The following is a 25,528-nucleotide window of genomic DNA, read 5'->3' on the forward strand; positions in this document are numbered from 1 at the left end:
GAAGCTTTGCTCGTTGTTGGCCTTGACTGGTCCAACAGCTTGTGCTTTGTCCTCCATGTTTTCCCTGTTGAATAGGTCTTACCTGAATAGCAGATTCAGCAGCTGTCTCTAATGCCCCCTGTCTCTAATGTTCACTGCATTGTGTTGGGATGGCAAATCTTGCTGCCAGGCATGGTACTTCTGACACATGCCCTTCATTCCTTGGGTATGCTCCACAGCTCAACCCTCAAACTCGGCGTCAGATTTGTACTGACCCGGCATGCTCCCTCCTCCAAAAAAGAAAAGCATTAAGGCTCTCCCATAGGCCCACGCTCTTTCTCCTAGAGGGTAACATTAAGCAGCCCTGTTACAATGCGCTGCTGGCACTGACTCTCCCATAGGCCAATACTGCCATTAGCCTAGGCATCAACATGAAGCAGCCCTGTCCAAAGGTACTGCTGGCGCGGGCTCTCTCATAGGCCTACGCTGCCATAGACTGGGCATGCACTTTAAGCAGCCCTGTTACAAGGCGCTGCTGGTGCTGGCTTTCACATAGGCCAATGCTGCCATTAGCGTTGGCATCAACATGAAGCAGCCCTGTCCAAAGGTACTGCTGTTGCTGGCTCTTCCATAGGCCTATGCTGCCATAGACTAGGCATCCACATCAAGCAGCCCTGTTCCAAGGTGCTGCTGGCGCGGGCTCTCCCATAGGCCAGCGCTGCCATAAACTAGGCATCTACATCAAGCAGCCCTGTTCCAAGGCGTTGCTGGCGCGGGCTCTCCCATGAGATTAGTTTGATCCTATATCCTGGGGACCGCTGCGGTCTGGGAGCCGCATTGCTGCTGGATTTCCCTTCCCCGGGAACCCCAGCATTTGTATATTTTACCGGAGGGGAACCCTGCCGGTACTAGGGCTGACCCTCTAATCGGTTTTACCCCCCCCCCATTGCAGGGAACCCCAGCATCTATATCTATTGCCGGAGGGGAACCCTCATGGCAATAGGGCTAACCGTTCTTTAAACGGAGCCTCCAGAAGAACCCACATTGTCCTCTGAGAATTTAACTTTTTAACTCAAACAGTACCCGTAGCTACCCGGGTCTCTGGCACTGCAAGGCAGCAACTCTACCGCTGTGCTGCAGTGCAACCCAACTGGGATATTCCCCAGCGTTTTAACCACTAATTAAAAATCGCAAAACCCGTCTTACCAGCTACCCACTTCCGCGGTCGGAACCGGGGTCTCCCCACAGCCCGTAGCTGGTTCCCTCGTCGGCCTCGCGAAGTACCGACAGGAAACCTCTGTAGAAGAGGTTCCTGCACGGAATCTAAGACAGGTAAGAAACAGAAAACCTTACCTTCTTAGTTTAAACTTACCGCTGGCAGGCAGCGACATGCTTGCCAGTCCGGTGCTTCGCAATGCGAACGGCGATATGACGCGCATGCGCATGAGCGGGGTTCTTCTTCACGTAGTCACTCACGTGACTGCGAAGTAAAATCTACATTATCCCTCATTCTTCCCACCAAAATATATCATTTATCATTTCTCTGCATTAAACTTCCATTTGCTGTGTGTCTGCTGATTCCACCAACCTATTTATGTCCTGCAGCAACCTATCGCTATCTTCTTTATATGTCATAGTATGCTACAATTTATTTCAATTAAAAAATTAATATAATAACTGGGCAGTCACAGTGGCACAGCGGTAGAGTTGCTGCCTTACAGCAAAATGCAGTGCCAGTGACCCGGGTTCGATCTTGACTACGGGTGCTGTCTGTATGGAGTTTGTACGTTCTCCCCGTGATCTGCGTGAGTTTTCTCCGAGATCTTCTGTTTCCTCCCACAGTCCAAAGACGTACAGGTTTGTAGGTTAATTGACTTGATAAAAATGTTATAAATTTTTTTTTTTTAAATGGACCAGTATAAATTGTCCAACTTCCAGTGCTAAGTGTTGCTCTGCCTAGCGCACTACATCCAGATCAAAATCCACACAAAAAAGCTGATAGTTTACAAACTCAGGATTTGCAACGGTGGCTTTCAAAAGGAAATTATATACCTGGTTGATAAAAATAATTTGGAGCGTTACAGGGGAAGAGAATGGTTCTTTTAAAATCTAGCAAGGACTTATTGGACTGCATAGTGTCCTCTCTGTGCCATTGATTCCATGAAAGAGAGGACAGTAAAGTTATTTTAGTTTATTGTCACGTGTACCGAGGTACAGTGAAAAGCTTTTGTTTTTGTTGCGTGCTATCTAGTCAGCAGAAAGACAGTACATGATTACAATCGAGCCATTTGCAGTGTATGGATAAGTGATAAGGGAATAATGTTTACTGCATGATAAAGCCAGCAGAGTCCGATCAAGGATAGTCAGAGGGTCACCAATTAGGTAAATAATAGTTACGATATGATATAATTTTATTTATCTCAGGAGGGAAATTGGTCTGCCAACAGTCCCAAAACACAACAAGATACATGAAATTAAAGTGATCCAGGATTGTGGATGTGCAAAGATTGGAGAGGGGTGGGGTGTAGAAGGGGAATTAGTCTACCTCACGACAGAAGGGGGAGGACTTCTACAGTTTAATAGCCACAGGGAAAAAGGATCTTCTGTGTCTGTTGCTGAAGGTGCTCCTCTGGTTGACCAGTGCGTCATGGCGAAGGTGAACTGTTCACCTCTAATGAATCCAACTCCACTCCCAGGACGGAACCAGCCTTCCTGATGAGCTTGTTGATTCTGCTGGCGTCTGCGGCATTTGCCCTGCTACCCCAGCACACAATAGCGTAGAAGATGGCACTGGCCGCCACCAATCGATAAACATCTGCAGCATCTTACTGCAGACATTGAAAGAGGGGAGCCTCCTCAGAAAGTACAGACGGCTCTGTCCCTTCTTACACAGTGCCTAGCGTTCCTGGACCAGTCCAGTTTACTGTCCAGATAAACTCCAAGGTACTTGTACTCCCTGGTAAACTGCACATCCACACCATTGATGGAGACAGGGATGAACTGATGAACTGATGTCCTGATATAGGGTTTGTGCAAGTTACAATGCTCTCACTTTCCCCTTTGTATAGGATTTTAGGCATTTTCTTTTTTTATTTCTGGAGTGGTATGTGTTTTTTTATGTGTTTTTTATGGATTATGTGTCTTCTGTGTGTCTTTTTAATTTTTAATTTTAATTTTTAACTTGACTTGACTTGACTCTCTGAATAGCCGCACAAGAGTTCCTATGTGTGTAAGCACAAATGGCAAATAAAGTTTTTGACCTTTGACCTTTGACAGGGGACAGGAGTGTTCCTCTCCTCCTAAAGTCCACCACAAACTCCTTTGTCTTGTCGGTGTTGAGCTGCAGGTGATTCAGCCCACACCACTCGACAAAGTCGCTGACTGCACCTCTGTATTCAGCTGCCCTCCCCTCACTGATGCAGCCACTGATGTCATCCGAAAGCGGCTGCAGGTGGCAAGAGTCCAAGTAGTATCTGAAGTCCGAGGTGTAGATGGTGAACAGGAAGGGAGAGAGGACTGTCCCCTCTGGGGCCCCTGTGTTAGAACCATAGAAACATAGAGAATAGGTGCAGGAGTAGGCCATTCGGCCCTTCGAGCCTGCACCGCCATTCAATATGATCATGGCTAATCATATGTTGCTCACCAACATATCTGAGACACAGTTTTGTAGCCTGACATACTGTTCAGGACTGCTCTTTGGTTCATGTTTATTAATCGTTGCTGATATGCCTGGAGGAAATGCCAAAAGGTGGGAGATAACTAAGGCCAAAAGAGAAAAGGAAACAATACTGGAAAGGTGAGATGCAATTGCTGGAAATCTTCAGCATATCGGGAATCATCTGTGGATATCAGGATACTTTCAAGAGAGAGCTAGATAGGGCTCTTAAAAATAGCGGAGTCAGGGTATATGGGGAGAAGGCAGGAACGGGGTACTGATTGGGGATGATCAGCCATGATCACATAGAGGCTGGCTCAAAGGGCCGAATGGTCTACTCCTGCACCTATTGTCTATTGGGAGAAATCACAAAGTGGTTAGATTGTTATAGGTGGTTGACCTTGTGACCAAGGTTTGACTCCTCCCATTTCCTCCAAGTACAAGGCGTAGCTATGGACACGCGCATGGGCCCCAGCTACGCCTGCCTCTTTGTAGGGTACGTCGAACAATCCTTGTTTGAGGCGTACCAGGGACCCATCCCCGACCTCTACCTCCGCTACATCGACGATTGCTTTGGTGCCACCTCCTGCACCCACACACAACTGACTGACTTCATCCGCTTCACCATTAACTTCCATCCGGCACTCAAATACACCTGGACCATTTCCGACACTTCCCTACCATTTCTTGACCTCACTATCTCCATCGCAGGTGATAGACTTCTGACCGACATCCATTATAAACCCACTGACTCCCATGGCTATCTGGACTACACTTCTTCCCACCCTGCTTCCCGTAAGGACTCCATCCCCCTACTCCCTATTCCTCCGTCTACGCCACATCTGCTCCCAGGATGAGGCGTTCCACACCAGGGCATCGGAAATGTTCCCATTTTTCAGGGAAAGGGGGTTCCCCTCCCCTACTATAGATGAGGCTCGCACCAGGGTCTCCTCCATACCCCGCAACACTGCTCTCTCTCCCCATCTCCGCACTCGTAACAAGGGCAGAGTCCCCCTAGTCCTCACCTTTCACCCCACTAGCCGTCACATACAACAAATAATCCTCCGCAACCTCCAACGTGACCCCACCAATCGCCACATCTTCCCATCTCCCCCCATGTCTACCTTCTGCAAAGACCGCTCCCTCTGTAACTCCCTGGTCAATTCTTCCCTTCCTTCCCGCACCACCCCCTCCCCGGGCACTTTTCCTTGCAACCGCAAGAGATGCTACAGTTGTCGCTTTACCTACTCCCTCGACTCCATTCAAGGACCCAAGCAGTCTTTCCAGGAGCGACAGAGGTTCACCTGCATCTCCTCCAACCTCATCTATTGCATCCGCTGCTCTAGATGTCAGCTGATCTACATCGGTGAGACCAAGCGTAGGCTTGGCGATCATTTCGCCGAACACCACCACTCGGTCCGCATTAGCCAACCTGATCTCCCTGTGGCTCAGCACTTCAACTCCCCCTCCCATTCCGAATCCGACCTTTCTGTCCTGGGCCTCCTCCATGGCCAGAGTGAGCACCACCGGAAATTGGAGGAGCAGCACCTCATATTTCGCTTGGGCAGTTTGCACCCTAGTGGCATAAACATTGACTTCTCCAATTTCCGGTAGCCCTTGCTGTCTCCTCCCCTTTTCAGCTCTCCTTCAGCCCTCAGGCTCCTCCTCTTCCTTTCTCCTTTCTTCTCCCCGCCCCCCCCCCCCCCCGCATCAGTCTGAAGAAGGGTTTCTGCCTGAAACGTTGCCTATTTCCTTCGCTCCATAGATGCTGTTGCACCCGCTGAGTTTCTCCAGCATTTTTGTCTACCTTCGATTTTCCAGCATCTGCAGTTCCTTCTTAAACAATCACCGCTACTTAACAAATGATGAAACCAGTCACAGCAAAGAATTCTGATTCGGGTTATATTTTTATTTGTCATTGATTTTTTTCAATCTTCTCTCCCCCTCTTCTCCCCTGAAGGCAGTGACTCATTCTTAACCACACGTCCGTGGATATTCCCAATTTCCTCATTCCAAGTGTCTTGGGATCAATGCTGTTTAGACTGGTAATCTGTCCAAATCTTAGGGGCATCACTGTCCATTCAGATAGATGCAACATCAGTGGACATTAGTCTTACTTCATAAAATATTGTTGGTTCACATCCCTTTCCCGAGATTTGACCTCTGTTAATATTTGAGAACTACATTGAGGGAGTACTTAATGGGGATGTGTCTTTTTGACTGAGTGTTTAAATCCCTCTGTGAAAGATCCCATGCCATTATTTGGAGTTATAATATCTATCACTCTAGCAACATCTTTGAAACAAGAATTTTAAATCAGTAGGAAGGAACTGCAGATGCTGATTTAAACCGAAGATAGACACAAAAAATTGGAGTAAGAAGGGTCTCGACCCGAAACATCACCCATTCCTTCTCTCCAGACATGCTGCCTGTCCCACTGAGTTACTCCAGCAATTTGTGTCTATCCAATTTTCAGGGTTCCTTGCTGTAGATATGATGAACCTTCCCAACTCGGATTGGGAGATACAAATTTTAATGATACCCCCTCCCAAGATACTTTTAATATCCACTCTAAACTCTCTTTCACGAATAGGGAGAAAAAAGAGAAAGATAATTTGATATTGGTCCATTAACCGGAGGATTGATTGAGAAGACCTTCTGTTCGGGCATTAAGCCTACACTGGCTTAGACTATGTTTTAATTGGGATAAAGATTGCTTGTCAGGTGGAGTTGCTGCCGAAGAAGAGGGTGGTGAATCTGTGGAATCCTTTGTGACAGAAGGCTGTAGAGGCCAAGTCAGTGGATATTTTTAAGGCAGCGATAGATAGATTTTTGATTAGTAAATGCGTCAGAGGTTATGGGAGAAGGCAGGAGAATGGGGTTAGGAGAGATAGATCACCCATGATTGAATGGCCGAGTAGACTTGATGGGCCAAATGGCCTAATTCTACTCCAATCCCTTATGACTTGGTGGAGTCTTAGCGTCATACAGCACGGAAACAGGCCTTTCGACCCAACGCATCCATCCAAATGCCCCATCTAAGCTAGTCCCATTTACCTGCATTTGGCCCATATCCCTTTGAACCTTCCCTATCCATGTACCTGTCCAAGTGTTTTTTAAATGTTGCTGTATACCCTGCTTTAGCTATCTCCTATGGCACATCGTTCCGTGCACCCACCACCCTCAGAGTGAAAAAGATGCCCCTCAGATTCCTATTAAATCTTTCCCTTCTCACCGTAACCCTATGCCCTCGGGTTCTTAATTCCCTCACCCTGGGGAAAAGACAGAGTCTGTGAATTCACTCTTTCTATTCTCCTCATGACTTTATACACTTTCTAAATGATCACCCCCTTAGTCTGCTGCACGCCAAGGAATAAAGCCCATGGTAAGTGGAGTATGCCTGGGGTTGGATGAAATGTCCATTCTCTTTAGATACACCACCTGGTATTTGGTGTCTGCGTCAAAGTCCTGGTAGTCCTGGCAACTCGTAGGGGAGTTGCGGTGAGATTGCCGACAACGGTTTTGAAGGAGACAGTGCTTTCGCTGCAAAATCCTACTTAATCCTTTGGATCGATTAGCCAAGTCGAGTTCCAATCAGACAATTTATTCTGAGTTCTGCCTGGGAAGGGATTACCAGGCGGACAAAGAAAAACAATTTATGGAGGTCTCAAAGCCTAGGGAAAAAATCTAACGTCACCACTAGCTCCTGGGAATCCCTGGCTCATGGCACTTGAAGTGGAGAGGGAGCATTCTGTGTAGAATCAAGAATCCATGCATCAGGAGCCCTACACTGGTGGCAGAAGGGGAGGGGGGAGCACTTCACAACTAAGTACTCTGTAAGGCACTTCCTCTCTCAACCACGGGACAATGCAGGTTCCGTATTGGCCTTCCCAGTACCCACAGAGGCTAAGTGGGAGCAAATAAACCTTAAAACCAGGGGATTGGCCAGGAAGAAATAGGAGAGGAGTAAATGATGATGGACATGAAGTGCCTGGTCTTATCACATAACTTTCCTATTGGGTCTCCTAATTTGTAGCCCGAATGAGGGCAGCACAAAGTCTAGCAATCATCCTACCACAACCAGCGAGAACTACTATCTACCTCTTTGGTGATCTTCGGGCAATCCTTGGCCTGGCTTTACCTTGCACTAAACGTTATTCTCTCATCATGTATCTATACACTGTAGGAAGGAACTGGAGATGCTAATTTAAACCGAAGATACACACAAAAAGCTGGAGTAACTCAGCGGGACAGGGAGCATCTCTGGAGAGAAGGAATGGGTGATGTCACCCATTCCCTCTCTTCAGAGATGCTGCATGTCCCGCAGAGTTACTCCAGCTTTTTGTGTCTATACATTGTAAATGGCTCGATTGTAATCATGTATTGTCTTTCTGCTGACTGGATAGCACACGACAAAAGCTTTTAGCCTTGGTACACGTGACAATAAATTGATAAGGCTAGCTTCCTTATTATTTGATTATCAGGAAGCAGTCAAGCATTTGACTCGCTTTCAAATATTTTTAATGTTATTGCAAGAATGTCATATGATTTCTTAATGGTTTAGAGAGCTTTGAAGGCACGGCAGTGTTTATAAAATACTATAAAACTTAATTTGCCAGTTAAATGTCGTGCTGATATTTAGAATGTTCCCAATGGAATGTGAATCATCCTAGTGATAAGGATATCCAGCAATGCAACATGAGACTGATTCAGCAATGCCAGGCGTATACAATTGTTAAGCTGCACTGTTATTTACTTCCATCCAGTGAAGCAAATTCTCTGATGATCAATAAAATTAGTAAAATATAGCATCCCCTTGAACATGATCTGCAATTCACTTGGACCATCCCAGAACTGAAGTTTAAATTTTCACAAGTTCACAAGTTAAAAAGTTCACAAGTTATAGGAGTAGAATTAGGCCATTCGGCCCATCAAGTCTACTCCGCCATTCAATCATGACTGATCTCTGCCTCCTAATCCCATTTTCCTGCCTTTCCCCCCCATAATCCTTGACATCCATTCTAATCAAGAATGTGTCTATCTCTGCCTTAAAAATACCCACTGACGGCCTCCACAGCCCTCTGGGGCAATGAGTTCCACAGATTAACTACCCTCTGACTAAAGAAGTTCCTCCTCACCTTCTTTCAAAAAGAGCGCCCTTTAATTCTGAGGCTATGATCTCTGGTCCTAGACTCTCCCACTAGTGGAAACATCCTTTCCACATCCACTCTATGCCTTTCGTTATTCTGTAAGTTTCAATGAGGTCCCTCCTGAACCTTCTAAACTCTAGTGTGTAGCGACCCAGTGCTGTCACACGCTCGTCATATGCTAGCTTTTTCTATATGCATAATTTTATCTTATGCATCATTTTGACAGATCTGGTTTCATACCCTGGTCAGGGAGACTGAACCGTTCATTCTCCATGAAACGGGTTTTCTTTTATTTTGATCTTTTCAGTACAAAATTGTGTAAGCCTTTCTTGATTTGCTTCAAACATGGTGTAATGTAACAGAATGTCTAGTGTGCCCGCTAGGTATTATACGATGTGTGGGAACACCTGACTCTTCACCCCCCCCCAAAGAAAATAAGTGTTGAGCCAAACATTTTCATCTGGTTAGCATCCTTCAAAGGGAAAATAATCCTTTTATATAACGTGTCTCGAATGACAGGCTTGTCTGAAGACGACCCAAAACGTCACCTATCCATATTTTCTAGAGATGCTGCCTTTTGTGCTGAGTTACTTCAGCACTTTATACCTTTTTGTGTTGTGTTAAATGTTTGCAAGAATAAATTTGAGCACAGCTGGTTGAGTTGCTGCCTCACAGCACCAGAGACTCGGGTTTGATTCTGACCATGGATGCTGTCCGTGTGGAGTTTGCACGTTTTCCCTGTAATCGCGTGTTTCTTCCGGATGCTCCGGTTTCCTCCCACATCCCAAAGATGTGTGGGTCTAGAGGTTAATTAGCCTCTCTAAATGGCCCCTAATGTGTTGGAAATGAATGAGAAAGTGGATAACATAAAACTAGCATGATCGATAGTCGACATGGACTTGGTGGGCCAAAGGACCTGTTTTTATGCTGTATCTATCAATCTATCAATCAATCAATCAATCAGATATTGTTTCCTCCGGGCAATTTAGTGCTATAAAAATATTCATAATGTAGAAAATGAAAATACCAATGCCTTTCACATGCTTCTGCAGAAATGTCTGATGTCACCTCCCTTATCTGGAATACATTTCTGTGACCTTTTAGCTAATTATGTCCATTGGGATTAACAGTATTAGTGTACTGACTCATCTTTTTTGATGTGCTTTCTTGAAACAATACAGTGGCTGAAACAGATTGAAGGCACAGAGACTGCTCTTCATCAGAAGATGTTGGATCTGGAGAATGAAAAGGTACTGTTTACATGTGTTAACACAAGAGCAGGATTATCCTCCATTAGAAATCCATTGGTTGATGTTGAAGGTGAAGGAATGGGACTTGCTAAAGATTTAGAACTGAGTCAAATAAAAAACCTGGCATATGACATTCACAGAAAATGTATTGGTTATACAGGTACATTATTTCTCCTTGAATGGCATTGTGTTAAATACATATGCATTTAAATACATATACAGTTAAATAAATTAAATGCATTGTGTTCACTGCATTGCTGACATTCGGAATTGTTCCTGATAAGTAGAAAGTGCAAAATTTAGAAAATGCACACCATTCTTCAGGATCAGTTGTCAGGTGGGGCTCTGATGGTGGCATTTTGCCACTGAGTCGCAACGTCCCAAATTCAAGGCTGACCTTCAGCAGGCTGACCATAAAATCTATAACAGCACGGAGGCTGTTCGGTACTGTTGGAGGTGCCTTTATTTGGATGAGATGCTGAAATAAAGCCTTATGTAGCTTCAGAGATGAGCCTGCGGCACTAATCCCATAAACACCAAGGGACTGGCAAACCTGCTCTTCTGGACACTATTTGTAAAAACAAGATATCTGGTCTTTGTGACATTGCTATATGTGGGAACTTCCTATGTGGTAATTAATTTCATTAAATGGAAAAAGATTTGAAATGTTCTGAAAAGTGCTATACAAATCCAAATGCTTCTTCTGAGAAATTGGTTTATCTACATATTGAGAGAGATCAGTTGAGAGAGTGATCATAAAATACTTAACCATGCAGATGATCAAAATTCCCACTCTTCTGAATTGGTTAATCACTGGAGCACATGAAGAAAGGGAAGAAATGGAGTGAAAATTGCTGGGTCAAAATTAATGAGCAATCAACAAAGCGCTGGTGGAATTCAACTGGTCAGGCAACATCTATGGAGGAATGGACAGATGGTGTTCGGGTTGTGACCTTCAGTCGAATTGTCGCCTGTCCATTCCCACTACAGATGCTGCCTGACCTGCTGAGTTCTTCGTGCTCTTTGTTTTCTGCTCAAGATTCAGCATCAGCAGTGTCTTGCGTCTCCCTCGGGTCAAAATTAATCTTGGGTGGAGTGGCCTGAGTGATTTGAATTGGTTGCCCATTGTGCACTGTGCCCAATATTGCTTTCCGTTGCTAACAAGCCAGTTTGTACTCTTGTATTTTCCCTCCAAGAAAAACAGTGAAAATTGCAAACATTTAAGTTCTGAAATTGGACACTAGATTGTACAGGATTTTGAACATGGAATATTGAACAATTAATCTGGTTAGGTTTTTTTTTCATTCCAAAAATCTCCCCCACCCAGAGTTTTCAATTTAATTTTACCATTTCAATGATTCACCTAATCAATCCACAGCAGCTATAACATATATATATATATTTTTTAAATTCATTTGTTAATTAAATGTGTTTATCAAAGGCAATGTTGGCATTTATTTGCCCTGCACTGTAGTCAGTAGAAAATTAATTCCTGGTCTGGAGTCACATTTGAGCCAAACAAGATAAGGATGAGAGATTTCTTCCTTGGAGGATAATTGTGCATGAGATATAATTTTACCAATATTTCAGTCATTTCATGGCTTTTGTAACTAACTTTAACCAAAAAAATACAATGACACAGTTTTAACCTGTTATCTATGAATCAATAGTCCAGAATGTCACCACTATACAATTCTGCTTCTATAATGTGTTGGTATTGGTGCGTTGAACTTGGTTTCAAACAATATGTGTATAAAGACTAGTACTGAATGAACAAAGTGATGACAAAGTTGCTAAAATTCAGCTTAGAACAGGAAGAAGTGAAGGGTTTGTATTGTAATAAATTAAGATTTGGCTATTTACTGCAGGCCCTCCATGAAATGGAGATGTGGAGGAGGAGTTCAGAATGGAATGAAAGAGGAACCTGTGTGTTTTAAGGGGAGGGTGATATCAACTCTCAGTATTACCCTCAAAAGAGAAAGCCCCACCATCTACTGCATGTGGACTTGCAGTTATCTCCATCTCATCTCATGGCTTTCTTTGTAGCTGCAAAGGCATTTGGGCTCCATTTTTATGACACAACATAATGGCCAAATTATTAGCCGTAAAATGTTACGGTTCTGCAGCCCCAATGGAAGAAATTCAACCGCTGTGGCTCATAAGTTTAACTGCTGTACTCCATGTAAATATTCTGATTTGGATTCCTGCGGGAATCAACTGGTTGGGCAAGGTATCTGAGCAGCACAGCATAGTGTCGCAGAGGTAGAGTTGCTGCCTTGCAGCGCCAGAGACGCAGATTGATCCTGCCTATAGTGCTGTCTGTACGTTCTCCCTGTGACTGGGTGGATTTCCTACTAGTGCTCTATTTCCCTCCCCCATCCCAAAGACGTGCAGGTTTGTAGGTTAATTGACTTCTGTAACTTGTCCCTCGTGTGTGAGATAGAACTAGTGTAAGGGTGATCACTGGTCGGCACGGATTCGGTTGGCCAAGAGCCTGTTTCCATGCTGCATCTTTAAACTAAACTGAACTAAACTAAGCAGCTAGTGGCTGCAGGAGGGGACACTGAGCAGCAAAGGTAATGGGAAGGCAATCCGACTGGATTGAAAGGAGGGAGTTAACAAGTGTGGAAACCTATTGCAAGGGAGGCCCAGGGTTGGCTAATCTGCTTCTCTTGGTCCGCAAGGAAAATGAAAAAAACAAACTGGCACAGTTCCCAGCAGATTTGACCAACAAACAAATATGCCACAACTTCCTTCCATCCCACTGCCTGATCCTGCACTGTCATCAGGTTGAATTTGCAGAGTGTCACCTTGCTTATATCATCGGAGCTTGATTTGGCTCAAGGAAGGTTCGTGCTGCCTGAATCTTGATATTGGAATCGGTCAAACCAGGCGGAGAAAATACCAGGTGAAGAATTGCCATTGGCAGATGACTACTTCACTTAACCCCTCCTCTACCACCCATGGCCCTTCCACTCAAAACACCCATCTACTTAACTCTGGCCAGACAAGTGGATCACATGCATTGATAATTTAGAGATACAGTGTGGAAACGGGCCCTTTGGTCCTTTGGCCTACCGAGTCTGCGCCGACCAGCAATAACCCCATACACTTTTGAATGATGCCACAACATGCTTGCTCCATGCAATTCAACTCTGAATGACGAAGAGGTCATAGAATTGGACATAGAATTAGCAGCTGGTAGCATGAGGACAAAGGCCATCTTCTACTCCACTGGGTAGTGACCCCACTTGAAACAAAGATAAGGGAGACGATCCTAGGGTACTTTAACAAAATGCACTCACTGATACAATCGTTTGGAGGAGCTCGTTATTCTCATATAAATTGCTATTCTCAATACAGCGTCAATGTCCAGAATAATTTGTACTTTGCTAAGAAGCAAAACTACTTATAGTTTGGAATTATAGTCATGGAATTTATACAGCACAGAAACAAACCCTGTGCTCGCATTTGGAACAAATTCCTCTAAACCTTTCCTGTCCATGAACCTGGCCAAATGTCTTTTAACTACTGTAAGTACACCCAACTCTATTACTTCCTCTGCAGCTCATTCCATATGCCCGCCACTTTTGTCCCACAGGTCTGCTTTAATTTTTTCTCCTCTCAACTTAAATCTATGCCCTCCTGTTTTAGATTCCCTGACCCTGGGGAAAAAGACTGATACCTCCATTTTAGCCATGCCCCTGTGTACAGACCTCCACTGAGATCTTCATTATCATGTCCAACCTTTTGCCACATTTAAATTGGTCATCAATACTTCCATTCAACACACAACAGCAATTGAATCTGCTTTTTGGTATTTTAATCATCACTCAGTCAAAAAAGTGCAACATTTCTTAGGTCACCCTCCCTATACAATGACCTTTCTATTAGAAAGCAACAGATCAAAAGCAATGCTTTCTCCTTACAATATTTTCCCTTGTGTGCCAAAACTAGTGCATCCACATGTAGTCTGCAGAGCTTTTTAATGAATGATGTTTATTGAAGATTTTTGTGACAGAATTGACCGTTAACCTGGGTGGAAGAATCTGCTGCCTCCCATCTGAAACGTAGGCTTGAGCGGTTTCTAGAGGGACACTGGTCGCGGGCTGATCAACTCTGCCTTCCTGGTTTATCGACCCATGACCTTGGTGCTCAATGGTCTTGTTGGTCTATCAGCGTCTCTCCAGATTCCAGATCCTGACAGCCCCAGGCAGTATCCTCATTGCCAGACTTTGTTGCTCCTGTGGGCTGTTCAGTCGCTGGTAATCACCAACTGCATTTCTAAGGATGGAGCCCCTGAACCTGTTCCCCCGCCTGGTTTAGATTGCCACAGTATCTGATGAGGCTTCCACTTACTTAAATGGCGAAGAAGGGAATATCCTTTCAATGTTTCTAAATATGTGGGCCCAGTTCACCTCACCTGAAATCTCTCTGTTGTCTCTGGAGCCACATCTGATGCATTTGATGCCCCAGATAAGAATTGACATGAGGTGATCATGGAGGCAAGGAAGCAATTGGCTCTGTGGTGAGTCATAGTCATAAAGTCTTACAGCATGGAAACAGGCCCACCGGCCCAACTTGCCCACAGTAGCCAACATGTCCCATCTACACTAGTCCCATCTGCCTGTGTTTGGCCCACATCCCGCGAAACCTGTCCTATCCATGTACCTGTCTAATTGTTTCTTAAACGTTGCGATAGTACCTGCCTCAACAACCTCCTCCGACAGCTCGTACCATTAGTCGAGTCATTGGGTTAAGACAGAAGTGTGGGGGTAAGAGGGCGATTCTTTGTCTCTTTCATCTGCCTTCTCACTTTTACCCACATGGGAGAGGTCCCCTCACAGATGCCGGCAGCTGAAGTCTTACGGAAACAGTGGCATGACAGCACAAGAACGGTTCCCCAAAAGACCTAATTCTGGCCCAAACAAATCAAATAGCCTAGCTTGCAAAATAAAAGTTCAATTTTAAAAATGGTTAAGTGTCATGAGAAATAAGGGAACATGGTCTGGTCTGTGCATACATAGTGGGGCTCTCCAAATAAATTAGCATGTTATCTGATCAATTTTCTTCAGAGTGTGGTCAGTGGCTGATAGTTTAAAGCCCAATACCAAAACAAGCATCTTGGAGATTTTGATGATAGTGAATTAATTGCATGGTAGCATTGAGAACAGAAAGAAGCAGGCTGTAAGGTACAAAACAACAGGCAACACCACCAATGTCCATATGATGGCAGCAAAAATCATTCTGAATGAGCTATTAATGAGCACTTCAAAACAAGTGAAGAAATATAGCGAAAGGTATCGGCCGTTCTGCCAGAAGTTTCGCTTCCAATAACTGCCACGTCTATGTCTCATAATTTCATCTCTGTTTTGTTCTCAAAGATGGACATAACATGCTGGAGTAACTCAGCGGGTCAGGCAGCATCTCTGGAAAAAATGGATCTAGGTGACATTTCAGTTCGGGATCCTTCTTTAGCATGATTGTAGTAGGGAGAGTGGGGGAAATGTTGCCTGACACGCTGAGTTACTCCAGCATTTTGTGTCTACCTTTGGTATAAACCAGCATCTGCAACTCCTTTTTATTACATTCTGGTTTGTTTTCTATCTGCTGCGTTCTCATTCACCTATTTTCATCTCATCCTAGGTGATTAACAAGCCTTCACCACACATTCTCCGCAGGCAGCAGCATCTTTCTTCTCATTCACAAACCATCCTATCATATTTCTTTTGGACTCTCCATCCTTTCCCCTTCTCTGCAACTTAATTTTGTTTTAATGGTTTCAAGCTTAGATGAGATATTGATATAAAGCACTTTTCTTTTCACATCTGCTGCCTGACGTGCTTAGTATTTACAGCAGTTCTTAATATGAAACTTGGCAGATTCAGGTAACTCAGGCTGTTTGTTAAAAGCTGAATGTTTTATTCTCTTTCACTAGGAGCTGTTTAGCAAGCAGAAGGGCTACCTGGAGGAGGAGCTGGATTACAGGAAACAATCCCTGGACCATGCCTACATGGTAGGAATAGCAATCAGCATTTCACAGTGCAGAGTCTGAATGATCATATGCACAGGAAGGAACTGCACATACTGGTTTACACTGAAGATAGGCACAAAATGCTGGAGTAACAGCGGGACAGGCAGCATCCCTGGAGAGAAGGAATGGGTGACGTTTTGGGTCGAGACCCTTCTTCAGAGTCTTCTCCAGTCTGAAGAAAGGTCTCAACCCACAACGTCAACCATTCCTTCGCTCCAGAGATGCTGCCTGTCCCGCTGAGTTATTCCAGGATTTTCTGTCAATCTTCTGAATGATAATATATCAGCTATTTGTGATACCGGTACTAAAGAAATAAGATGGCAAGGAGGGAATGACCGGGTGGTTTGAGCAATTCCAACAAGGGCTTTTGTTATCACTAGCTTAATTTAAAAAAAGTTAATTCAGTGACGTTTAGGGTGGATTCTGAAGAAGGGTCTCGACCCGAAAAGTTACCCATTCTTTCTCTCCAGAGGTGCTGCCTGTCCCGCTGAGTTACTCCAGCATTTTGTGTCTACTTTATTAATATGGCCTGTTTCCATTGTATCTCTGAACTAAAGAGAAATTAGTTAAACAGAGAGGAAGAAAACCACCTGGAGGTCCCTTGATCTTTGACCCCCCCCCCTCCCCCCCTCCCCTCCCCTCCTCACCCACCCCCTTAATCGCTGCACAATCTAGGCTGCTTCCAATGCCTTCCACCCCTTTCCTCCTACACCCTCTGCCCAGAACAAGAGAAATGATACTGTATACTTGACGAGGAGGTGAATGGACTTAATCACCACAAGCCACCGTCATGAGGTTGATGCTCACAAGGCCCAAGGTCCAATTAGGGTGGCCCTTTGGGGTTCTCAGCTCAGATATGTGCAGGAAGTGTGGAGGCTGTCATGTTTGCAAAACAGTTCCTGACAAATTAACCCTTATTAACACCAACAATTCTTAAATTGTCCATGTGAGAATATGTTAATGATCAAGTTGCTTGTAAGCACCATTTTAACGATGATGCTAATTGACATGCTTTGCTGTTGTGCACTGGGGATGAAAACAAACTTCTCCTTCTGAAAACTTTTCATTCACAATACAACTACATTTGTAACATTGACGACAGGCACAAAATGCTGAAGTAACTCAGCGGGACAGGCAGCATTTCTGGAGAGAAGGAAATAGGTGACGTTTTAGGTCGAGACATTTCTTCAGACTTGACCTGAAGGAGGGAAGTTAGGCTTTATCTCTCAAAATTTAGCAAGAAAAGAAAAATCAATTGAAGGAGTTCGAGCAAGGGAATATTTTGTTAGAAAAACAGAAATATGATGTTCAGTGGGACCTGAATGATTGTGGACATATGGACAAAGGGGGCCTAGATGAGTTCATGGAGTGTTTTTGTGCTAGTTCCTCAGAAGAGGAAACATGCAGGTACAGCAGGCAGTGAAGACAGCTAATGGCATGTTGGCGTTCATAATGAGAGTATAGGAGTAAAGACGTCCTTCTGCAGTTCTCCAGAGCCCTGGTGAGACCACATCTGGAGTAGTGTGTGCCGTTTTGGTCTCCTAATTTGAGGAAGGACATCCTTGCTATTGAGGCAGTACAGCGTAGGTTCACGAGGTTAATCCCCGAGATGGCGGGACTGTTATATGAGGAAAGATTGGAAAAACTGGACTTGTTTTCACTGGAATTTAGAAGGATGAGAGGATATCTTATAGAAAAATATAAAATTATATAAGGACTGGATATGCTAGATGCAGCAAAAGTGTTCCCAATGTTGGGGGAGTCCAGAACCCGGGGCCACAGTCTAAGAATAAAGGGGAGGCCATTTAAAACTGAGATGAGAAAAAACTTTTTCACCCAGAGAGTTGTGAATTTGTTGAATTCACTGCCACAGAAGGCAGTGGAGGCCGATTCATTGGGTGAATTTAAAAGAGAGCTAGATAGGGGCTAGTGGAATCAAGGGGTATGGGAAGAAGGCAGACACGGGTTAATGGTTGTGGCTGATCAGCCATGATCATAATGAATGGCGGTGCTGGCTCGAAGGGCCAAATGGGTTGAGATTTTTGATTGGAGAAAGGCTAACTTTGATGAGATGCGAGATGATTTAAAAGGAGTGGACTGGGACATTTTGTTTTATGGGAAAGATGTAGAAGAGAAATGGTGGACATTTAAAGGGGAAATTTTAAGTACAGAATCTTTATGTTCCTGTTCGGTTGAAAGGAAACAGTAAAAATTGGAAAGAGCCCTGGTTTTCAAGGGAAATTGGACATCTTGTTCTGAAAAAGAGGGAGATCTACAATAATTATAGGCAGCATGAAGTAAATGAGGTGCTTGTGGAGTATAAGGAATGTAAAAAGAATCTTAAGAAAGAAATTAGAAAAGCTAAAAGAAGATATGAGGTTGCTTCGGCAAGTAAGGTGAAAGTAAATCCAAAGGGTTTCTACAGCTATATTAATAGCAATAGGATAATGAGGGATAAAATTGGTCCATTGGAGAAACAGAGTGGGCAGCTATCTGCAGAGCCAAAAGAGATGGGGGAGATATTGAACAATTTCTTTTCTTCGGTATTCACCAAGGAGAAGGATATTGAATTATGTGAGGTAAGGGAAACGAGTAGAGTAGTTATGGATACTATGAGTTTCAAAGTAAAAGAAGTACTGACACTTTTGAAAAATACAAAAGTGGATAAGTCTCCAGGTCCTGACAGGATATTCCCTAGGACACTGAGGGAAGTTAGTGTAGAAATAGCCGGGGCTATGACAGAAATATTTCAAATGTCATTAGAAACGGGAATAGTCCCCGAGGATTGGCGTACTGCGCATGTTGTTCCATTGTTTAAAAAGGGTTCTAAGAGTAAACCTAGCAATTATAGACCTGTTAGTTTGACTTCAGTGGTGGGCAAATTAATGGAAAAGATACTTAGAGATAATATATATAAGCATCTGGATAAACAGGGTCTGATTAGGAACAGTCAACATGGATTTGTGCCTGGAAGGTCATGTTTGACTAATCTTCTTGAATTTTTTGAAGAGGTTACTAGGGAAATTGACGAGGGTAAAGCTGTGGATGTTGTCTATATGGACTTTAGTAAGGCCTTTGACAAGGTTCCTCATGGAAGGTTGGTTAAGAAGGTTAAACTGTTGGGTATAAATGCAGGAATAGCAAGATGGATTCAGCAGTGGCTGAATGGGAGAAGCCAGAGGGTAATGGTGGATGGCTGTTTGTCGGGTTGGAGGCAGGTGACTAGTGGGGTGCCTCAGGGATCTGTGTTGGGTCCTTTGTTGTTTGTCATGTACATCAATGATCTGGATGAAGGGGTGGTAAATTGGATTAGTAAGTATGCAGATGATACCAAGATAGGGGGTGTTGTGGATAATGAAGAGAATTTCCAAAGTCTACAGAGTGATTTAGGCCATTTGGAAAAATGGGCTGAAAGATGGCAGATGGAGTTTAATGCTGATAAATGTGAGGTGTTACACCTTGGCAGGACAAATCAAAATAGGACGTACATGATAAATGGTAGGGAATTGAAGAATACAGTTGAACAGAGGGATCTGGGAATAACCGTGCATAGTTCCTTGAAGGTGGAATCTTATATAGATAGGGTGGTAAAGAAAGCTTTTGGTATGCTAGCCTTTATAAATCAGAGCATTGAGTATAGAAGCTGGGATGTAATGTTAAAATTGTACAAGGCATTGGTGAGACCAAATCTGGAGTATGGTGTACAATTTTGGTCGCCGAATTATAGGAAGGATGTCAACAAAATAGAGAGAGTACAGAGGAGATTTACTAGAATGTTGCCTGGGTTTCAACAACTAAGTTACAGAGATAGGTTGAATAAGTTACGTCTTTATTCTCTGGAGCGCAGAAGGTTAAGGGGGGACTTGATAGAGGTCTTTAAAATGATGAGAGGGATAGACAGAGTTGATGTGATCAAGCTTTTCCCTTTGAGAATAGGGAAGATTCAAACAAGAGGACATGACTTCAGAATTAAGGGACAGAAGTTTAGGGGTAACATGAGGGGGAACTTCTTTACTCAGAGAGTGGTAGCGGTGTGGAATGAGCTTCCAGTGGAAGTGGTGGCGGCAGGTTCGTTGGTATCATTTAAAAATAAATTGGATAGGCATATGGATGAGAAGGGAATGGAGGGTTATGGTATGAGTGCAGGCAGGTGGGACTAAGGGAAAAAAGTTGTTCGGCACGGACTTGTAGGGCCGAGATGGCCTGTTTCCGTGCTGTAATTGTTATATGGTTATTGTTATATGGCCTGCTCCTGCACCTATTTTCTATGTTTCTAAGAGCAATCCTGAAGCAAACCATAGAGCAGGCTTTATTTGAAGTGGAAATGTGCAATGAGATGGGATTAATTTACAGCAGCCATAACATGATTGAAATATTCATTCAGTTTGAGGGGAAGAATATATTACTCTTAAATGAAGTCAATTATGAGGGCATGAAAGCAGACCTAGCTAAAATTAATTGGCAAATTTTGTTACGGGATCAAGTCAGTTTGATTTTTTGTGATACACAGAATAGACGCATGGCAATGAGAAAGAAGTTTTCCAAGCAGAGGACCCACCATACGTGGTTAATCAAAAATTCGAAGACAGTATCAGACTTAAAATGAAAGCATATTATTGAGCGTCAGAAGCTTGGACAGAATATAGAAAAAAAGACAAAAAAACGAATAAGGCCGGAAATATCAAAGAAATGGGTAACAAGAGTTTCTATGGATATTTAAAGTAGATAAAAATGCTGGAGAAACTCAGCGGGTGAGGCAGCATCTATGGAGCGAAGGAAATAGGCGACGTTTCGGGTCGAGACTCTTCTTCAGACTGATGGGGGGGTGGAGGGAGTGGGAAGAAGAAAGGAAGAGGAGGAGACAGTGGGCTGTGGGAGAGCTGGGAATGGGAGGGGAAAGAAGGAGAAAGCAAGGACTACCTAAAATTGGAGAAGTCAATGTTCTGGGGTGTAAACTACCCAAGCGAAATATGAGGTGCTGCTCCTCCAATTTATGGTGGGCATCACTCTGGCCATGGAGGAGGCCCAGGACAGAAAGGTCGGATTCGGAATGGGAGGGGGAGTTGAAGTGCTGAGCCACCGGGGGATCAGGTTGGTTATTGCGAACCGAGTGGAGGCGTTGGGCGAAGCGATCTCCAAGCCTATGCTTGGTCTCACCGATGTAGAGCAGCTGCCACCTAGAGCAGCGGATGCAATAGATGGCCGCACCTTGAAAGACTGCTTGGGTCCTTGGATGGAGTCAAAGGGAGAGGTAAAGCGACAAGTGTAGCATTTCTTGCGGTTGCAAGGGAAAGTGCCCAGAGAGGGGGTGGTTTGGGTGGGAAGGGACGAATTGACCAGGAAGGCGAGAACTAGGGGGACTCTGGCCTTGTTACGAGTGGGGCAATGGGGAGTGAGACCAGAATTACGGGGTATAGAAGAAACCCTGGTGAGAGCCTCATCTATAGTAGAAGAGGGGAACCCCCGTTCCCTAAAGAATGAGGACATATCCGATGCCCTGGTTTGGAACACCTCATCCTGGGTGCAGATGCGGATATTTATGGATATTTAAATGTGAGTTCCCAAAATTAGCATTGGTCTAATAGTAAATGAGATTGGAGATCTAATAAAGGAAAATTTTTTTTTTTTAGTATTAGTGGAGATGTGGATGACCATATCCAGGGACTGATGGACTTCCTCCAGCGGTCCTGAAAGAAGTGATTCGTGAGGCAGTTGATGTGTTGGGTTTAACTTCCCAAGAATCATGGAAAATTTGATTTATTGGTATAATAACAAATGTTAAGGCTGATTCACAAAAATTAATATCATACTTTTATAATAATATATTATATAGAGAATCACCCTCAACAGAAGCACTAAGGGAAGATTGGGAACAGGAGCTAATGATAAAGATCTCGAAGGATAGATGGGAAAAGTATTTGATGAATATACATAACTGTTCTATTAATGCAAGACATAATTTAATTCAATTCAAATTATTACATAGACTATATTATTCAAAAACGAGGTTGAATAAATTTTATCCAAACGTCTCTCCCAGATGCGATAAATGTTTGTTTCAAAATGCTAATATAACACATTCATTTGTAGGATGTACAAAGTTGAATAAATTTTGGAGTGATATATTTGATATATTTACAAAGCTCTTCAAGTCAAGAATAGAACCCAAAATGGAATGGATTATATTTGGAATAATAGGAGAAGATACCAATTTAAATAAAGACCAAAATGTTTTTTTAAATTATGGGTTAATAATTGGAAAGAAATTGATACTTAAATTTTGGAAAAATACAACCATACCAACTGTTAAAATGTGGATTAGGAATATGATGGACATAGCATGCCTTGAAGAAATGAGACTCCGACTAATAGATAAATATGACCAATTCTTAAGGAGTTGGTCTCCTTTCATCGACTTTTTGGAATCATGTGATGCAGCGGTACCATAAGGATTGCTGATTTCAGTTCATGACGTGGATAGATCTACATCTCCGAATATAGATTTGAAAAATTCTCTTTTAAAGGGCCTTCTCTTCTATTTCTACTTTCCACTTTCTCTTTTTTCTTTCCTTTTTTTATTTTTTTATATACACACTTCACGTTTTTCTATTCTCTACCATCTATTTTTCCACTTTTTCCCCTTTCTATTGTTTTCTTTTTCTTGTCTTGCTTACTTCCTTCTCAAAACATAAAACTAGAGGTTGTACATAGAATGGATTATGGTATGACATAGTTGGCACCTAAAATTAGGTGCCACTGTATTGTTTTGTACTGTATTAACTTCTAATAAAATAAACAAAAACAAAAAAATAAATAAATAATAACAAATGTAATTGTTTTAATCAAAGAAGGAGGGAGACGGAAAGCAGGAACAAATAAGGGACATTTTAGTTTAGAAGACTATTACCTGGACTCTACCTAGGAGCTTTTAGCTGTCTGCCATAGAGAAAATGCTAGGGTTTCGGCCCGAAACGTTACCTATTTCCTTCGCTCCACAGATGCTGCTGCACCCGCTGAGTTTCTCCAGCATTTTTGTGTACCTGAGAAAATGCTAGAGCCTATTTATACTGATTTTACAGCAGAATACTTGGGGTTATGAGGTAAAGTCAACATAGTTTTGTGAAAGGGAAATCGTGTTTGATCAATTTATTGGAGATTGTTGAAGCAAAAATGTACTGTGAATAAAAGAGAGCCAGTGGATTATGTATGTTATTTCCAGAAGGTTCTTAATAACGTGCAGCATCAGTGGTTAGTGTGAGAACAGAATCCCATGGTGTAGGTGTCAACATACTGGCTTTTTCTGAAGATTGAAGCTAGTATGAAAGAGTTAAATGTTAATGTTGGGAGTAGAAGATTCTTGTGAACCTCCTGTTATATTCAACAATGCCAACATCTATCATTTCCTTATCACATGCAGTATCATCAGCTCTCTTTACATTAGGCCAGAAATCTGGAATTTCACCAGAACTTCATCTCCTGCACACTTCTTTCATACCAACTGAACAGAGAGATGGGTAGCTTACTGTTTGTTTGGAAAGATTTTGTGTGGCTTCACTAGGATCTGAGTAATGGTATTCTCATCCAGAATCCTTCGGCTCGGTTTTAAATCCAGAGGTAAACATAGAAGAAAGTAAAGAAGTTGCCGATACTAGAAATCTGAAATAGAAGCAGAAAAACAGAGGCATTCAGCAGATCAAGCAACGTCTGTAGAATGAGAAATAATTAACCTTTCAGGGATCCTTCATCAGAACTGGGAAGAAAGTAAATATTCTAACAAAAATTACATCCAACCTTTGGTTTGGTGACTGGGTCGAAATCAAGTTTGCAAATTTTGCTATTTTTGTCGTTTACTACAGTTAGTGTACCCATTTATGCAGATATTTGAAAGATTTAGAACTGATGTATTTTGGCGAATGCCAACTCACTATTAAACCCATCTGAAAACATCTGTCTGATTGTTCTTTTTTCGTTGGTAAAATACTGAACAGGCTATAAAGCACTGGGTGGCACGGTGATGAAGCGGTAGAGTTGCTGCCTTACATGCCAGAGAGCCGAGTTCCATCCTGACCACAGGTGCTGTCTGTAGGGAGTTTGTACGTTCTTCCCATGACCTGCATGGGTTTTTACCGGGAGCTCCAGTTTCTTCCCACACTCCAAAGACATACAGGATTGTAAGCTAAAGACATGTAACTCAACGAGTCAGGCAGCATCTCTTGAGATTTACAAATTACAAGATGGCGGCGCTTCGCGGCGGTGGCCTCTGCAGTCCGTCTGTCTTTTTTAAATTTTTGTCCTGTTGAGTATATAGTTTGGTTGTAGTTTATATATTGTTTTTAGCTGTGTATATGTGGGGGGAACTTTTAAATCGCTTCCCTGTACGGTGGACCCGACCTATTCCCTGTCGGGTCTCCGTTGTCGTTGGGGCCTAGCACCGTGGAGCGGCCTCCATCCGGAACGACCTGGGGGCTCCAGTCGCGGATCCTGCGGACCCACCATCGTGGAGCTGGCTGGCTTCGGAGCATGGAGAGCTGTGGTGACGCGCGGTTGCGACCCGACTTCGGAGCTTTGGAGGCTCCAACCACAGGCCCGGTGGACGGTGACATCAGGAGCTCATGGGTCCCTGGTGAGAAACCGCTTTTCGGAGCTCCCTCAACGGCAACTTCTCCCGCCCGAATTGCGGGGTTAAAAAAGGCGACCCGGAGCGGGGCCTTGCATTGTCCGGCGCAGCCTTAGCGGCCGTGGGACTTGCCATCGCCCACCGGGGGCTTTAACATCGGGAGAAGAATGGAAACAGGGGAAAGACAATGACTTTGCCTTCCATCACAGTGAGGAGGAGATTCACTGTGATGGATGTTTGTGTAAATTGTGTGCCTTGGTATTTGTTTTCTTGTTGTATGACTGCAGAAACCAAATTTTTTCGTTTGAACTTCATTTGAGGTTCAAATGACAATAAACGGTATTGTATTGTATTGAGGAAAGGAATAAGTGACATTTCGGGTCGAGACGCTTCTTCAGACAGGCTAATTGGCTTGGTAAAATTGTAAATTGTCCCTAGTGTGTGCAGGTTAGTGTACGGGGATCGCTGGTCGGCACGGACTCGGTGGGCCAATGGGCCTGTTTCCATGCTGTATCTCTAAACTAAACTAAAAAAAATGAAACACTGTATTCTGCCTCGGATATTCATTCCACTAACTCCAATGTGGAACTGAATATCAGTTGAAAGAGACAATGAACTGATGCTGTATTAGCTTTTTATTGCTTCCGACCAGATGTACGTGGTGAGACAGAATCCTGTGCAAAAATTGGCATGAGGTTTGTCATCGCATTTGAAATGCTGTATATGCTCGGAAAACGATGGTGATTCCAGCTGATTAAACTTGTGTCTCAGCATCGCACAGATGCAGTGAGGAATGTTTTTGAATGTCCAGTCTGGAAACTCTTAACAAAACACGGTAAAATG

The 25,528-nt window shown here is 43.5% G+C and overlaps 1 protein-coding gene across 2 annotated transcripts in view; it reads left to right on the forward strand.

Annotated features, from left to right (window-relative positions):
• jakmip1 (janus kinase and microtubule interacting protein 1) overlaps positions 1 to 25,528 on the forward strand; it is a 334,448-nt gene that overhangs the window by 281,275 nt on the left and 27,645 nt on the right. For both annotated transcript variants that reach the window (XM_033021201.1, XM_033021210.1), the window contains exons 18-19: positions 9,966 to 10,034; positions 15,973 to 16,050. In XM_033021201.1, the coding sequence (XP_032877092.1) occupies positions 9,966 to 10,034; positions 15,973 to 16,050 (147 nt within the window). The remainder of the gene's footprint in view (positions 1 to 9,965; positions 10,035 to 15,972; positions 16,051 to 25,528) is intronic.

The sequence above is a fragment of the Amblyraja radiata genome, chromosome 1 (assembly GCF_010909765.2).
Source record: "Amblyraja radiata isolate CabotCenter1 chromosome 1, sAmbRad1.1.pri, whole genome shotgun sequence".
Lineage (NCBI taxonomy): Eukaryota > Metazoa > Chordata > Chondrichthyes > Rajiformes > Rajidae > Amblyraja > Amblyraja radiata.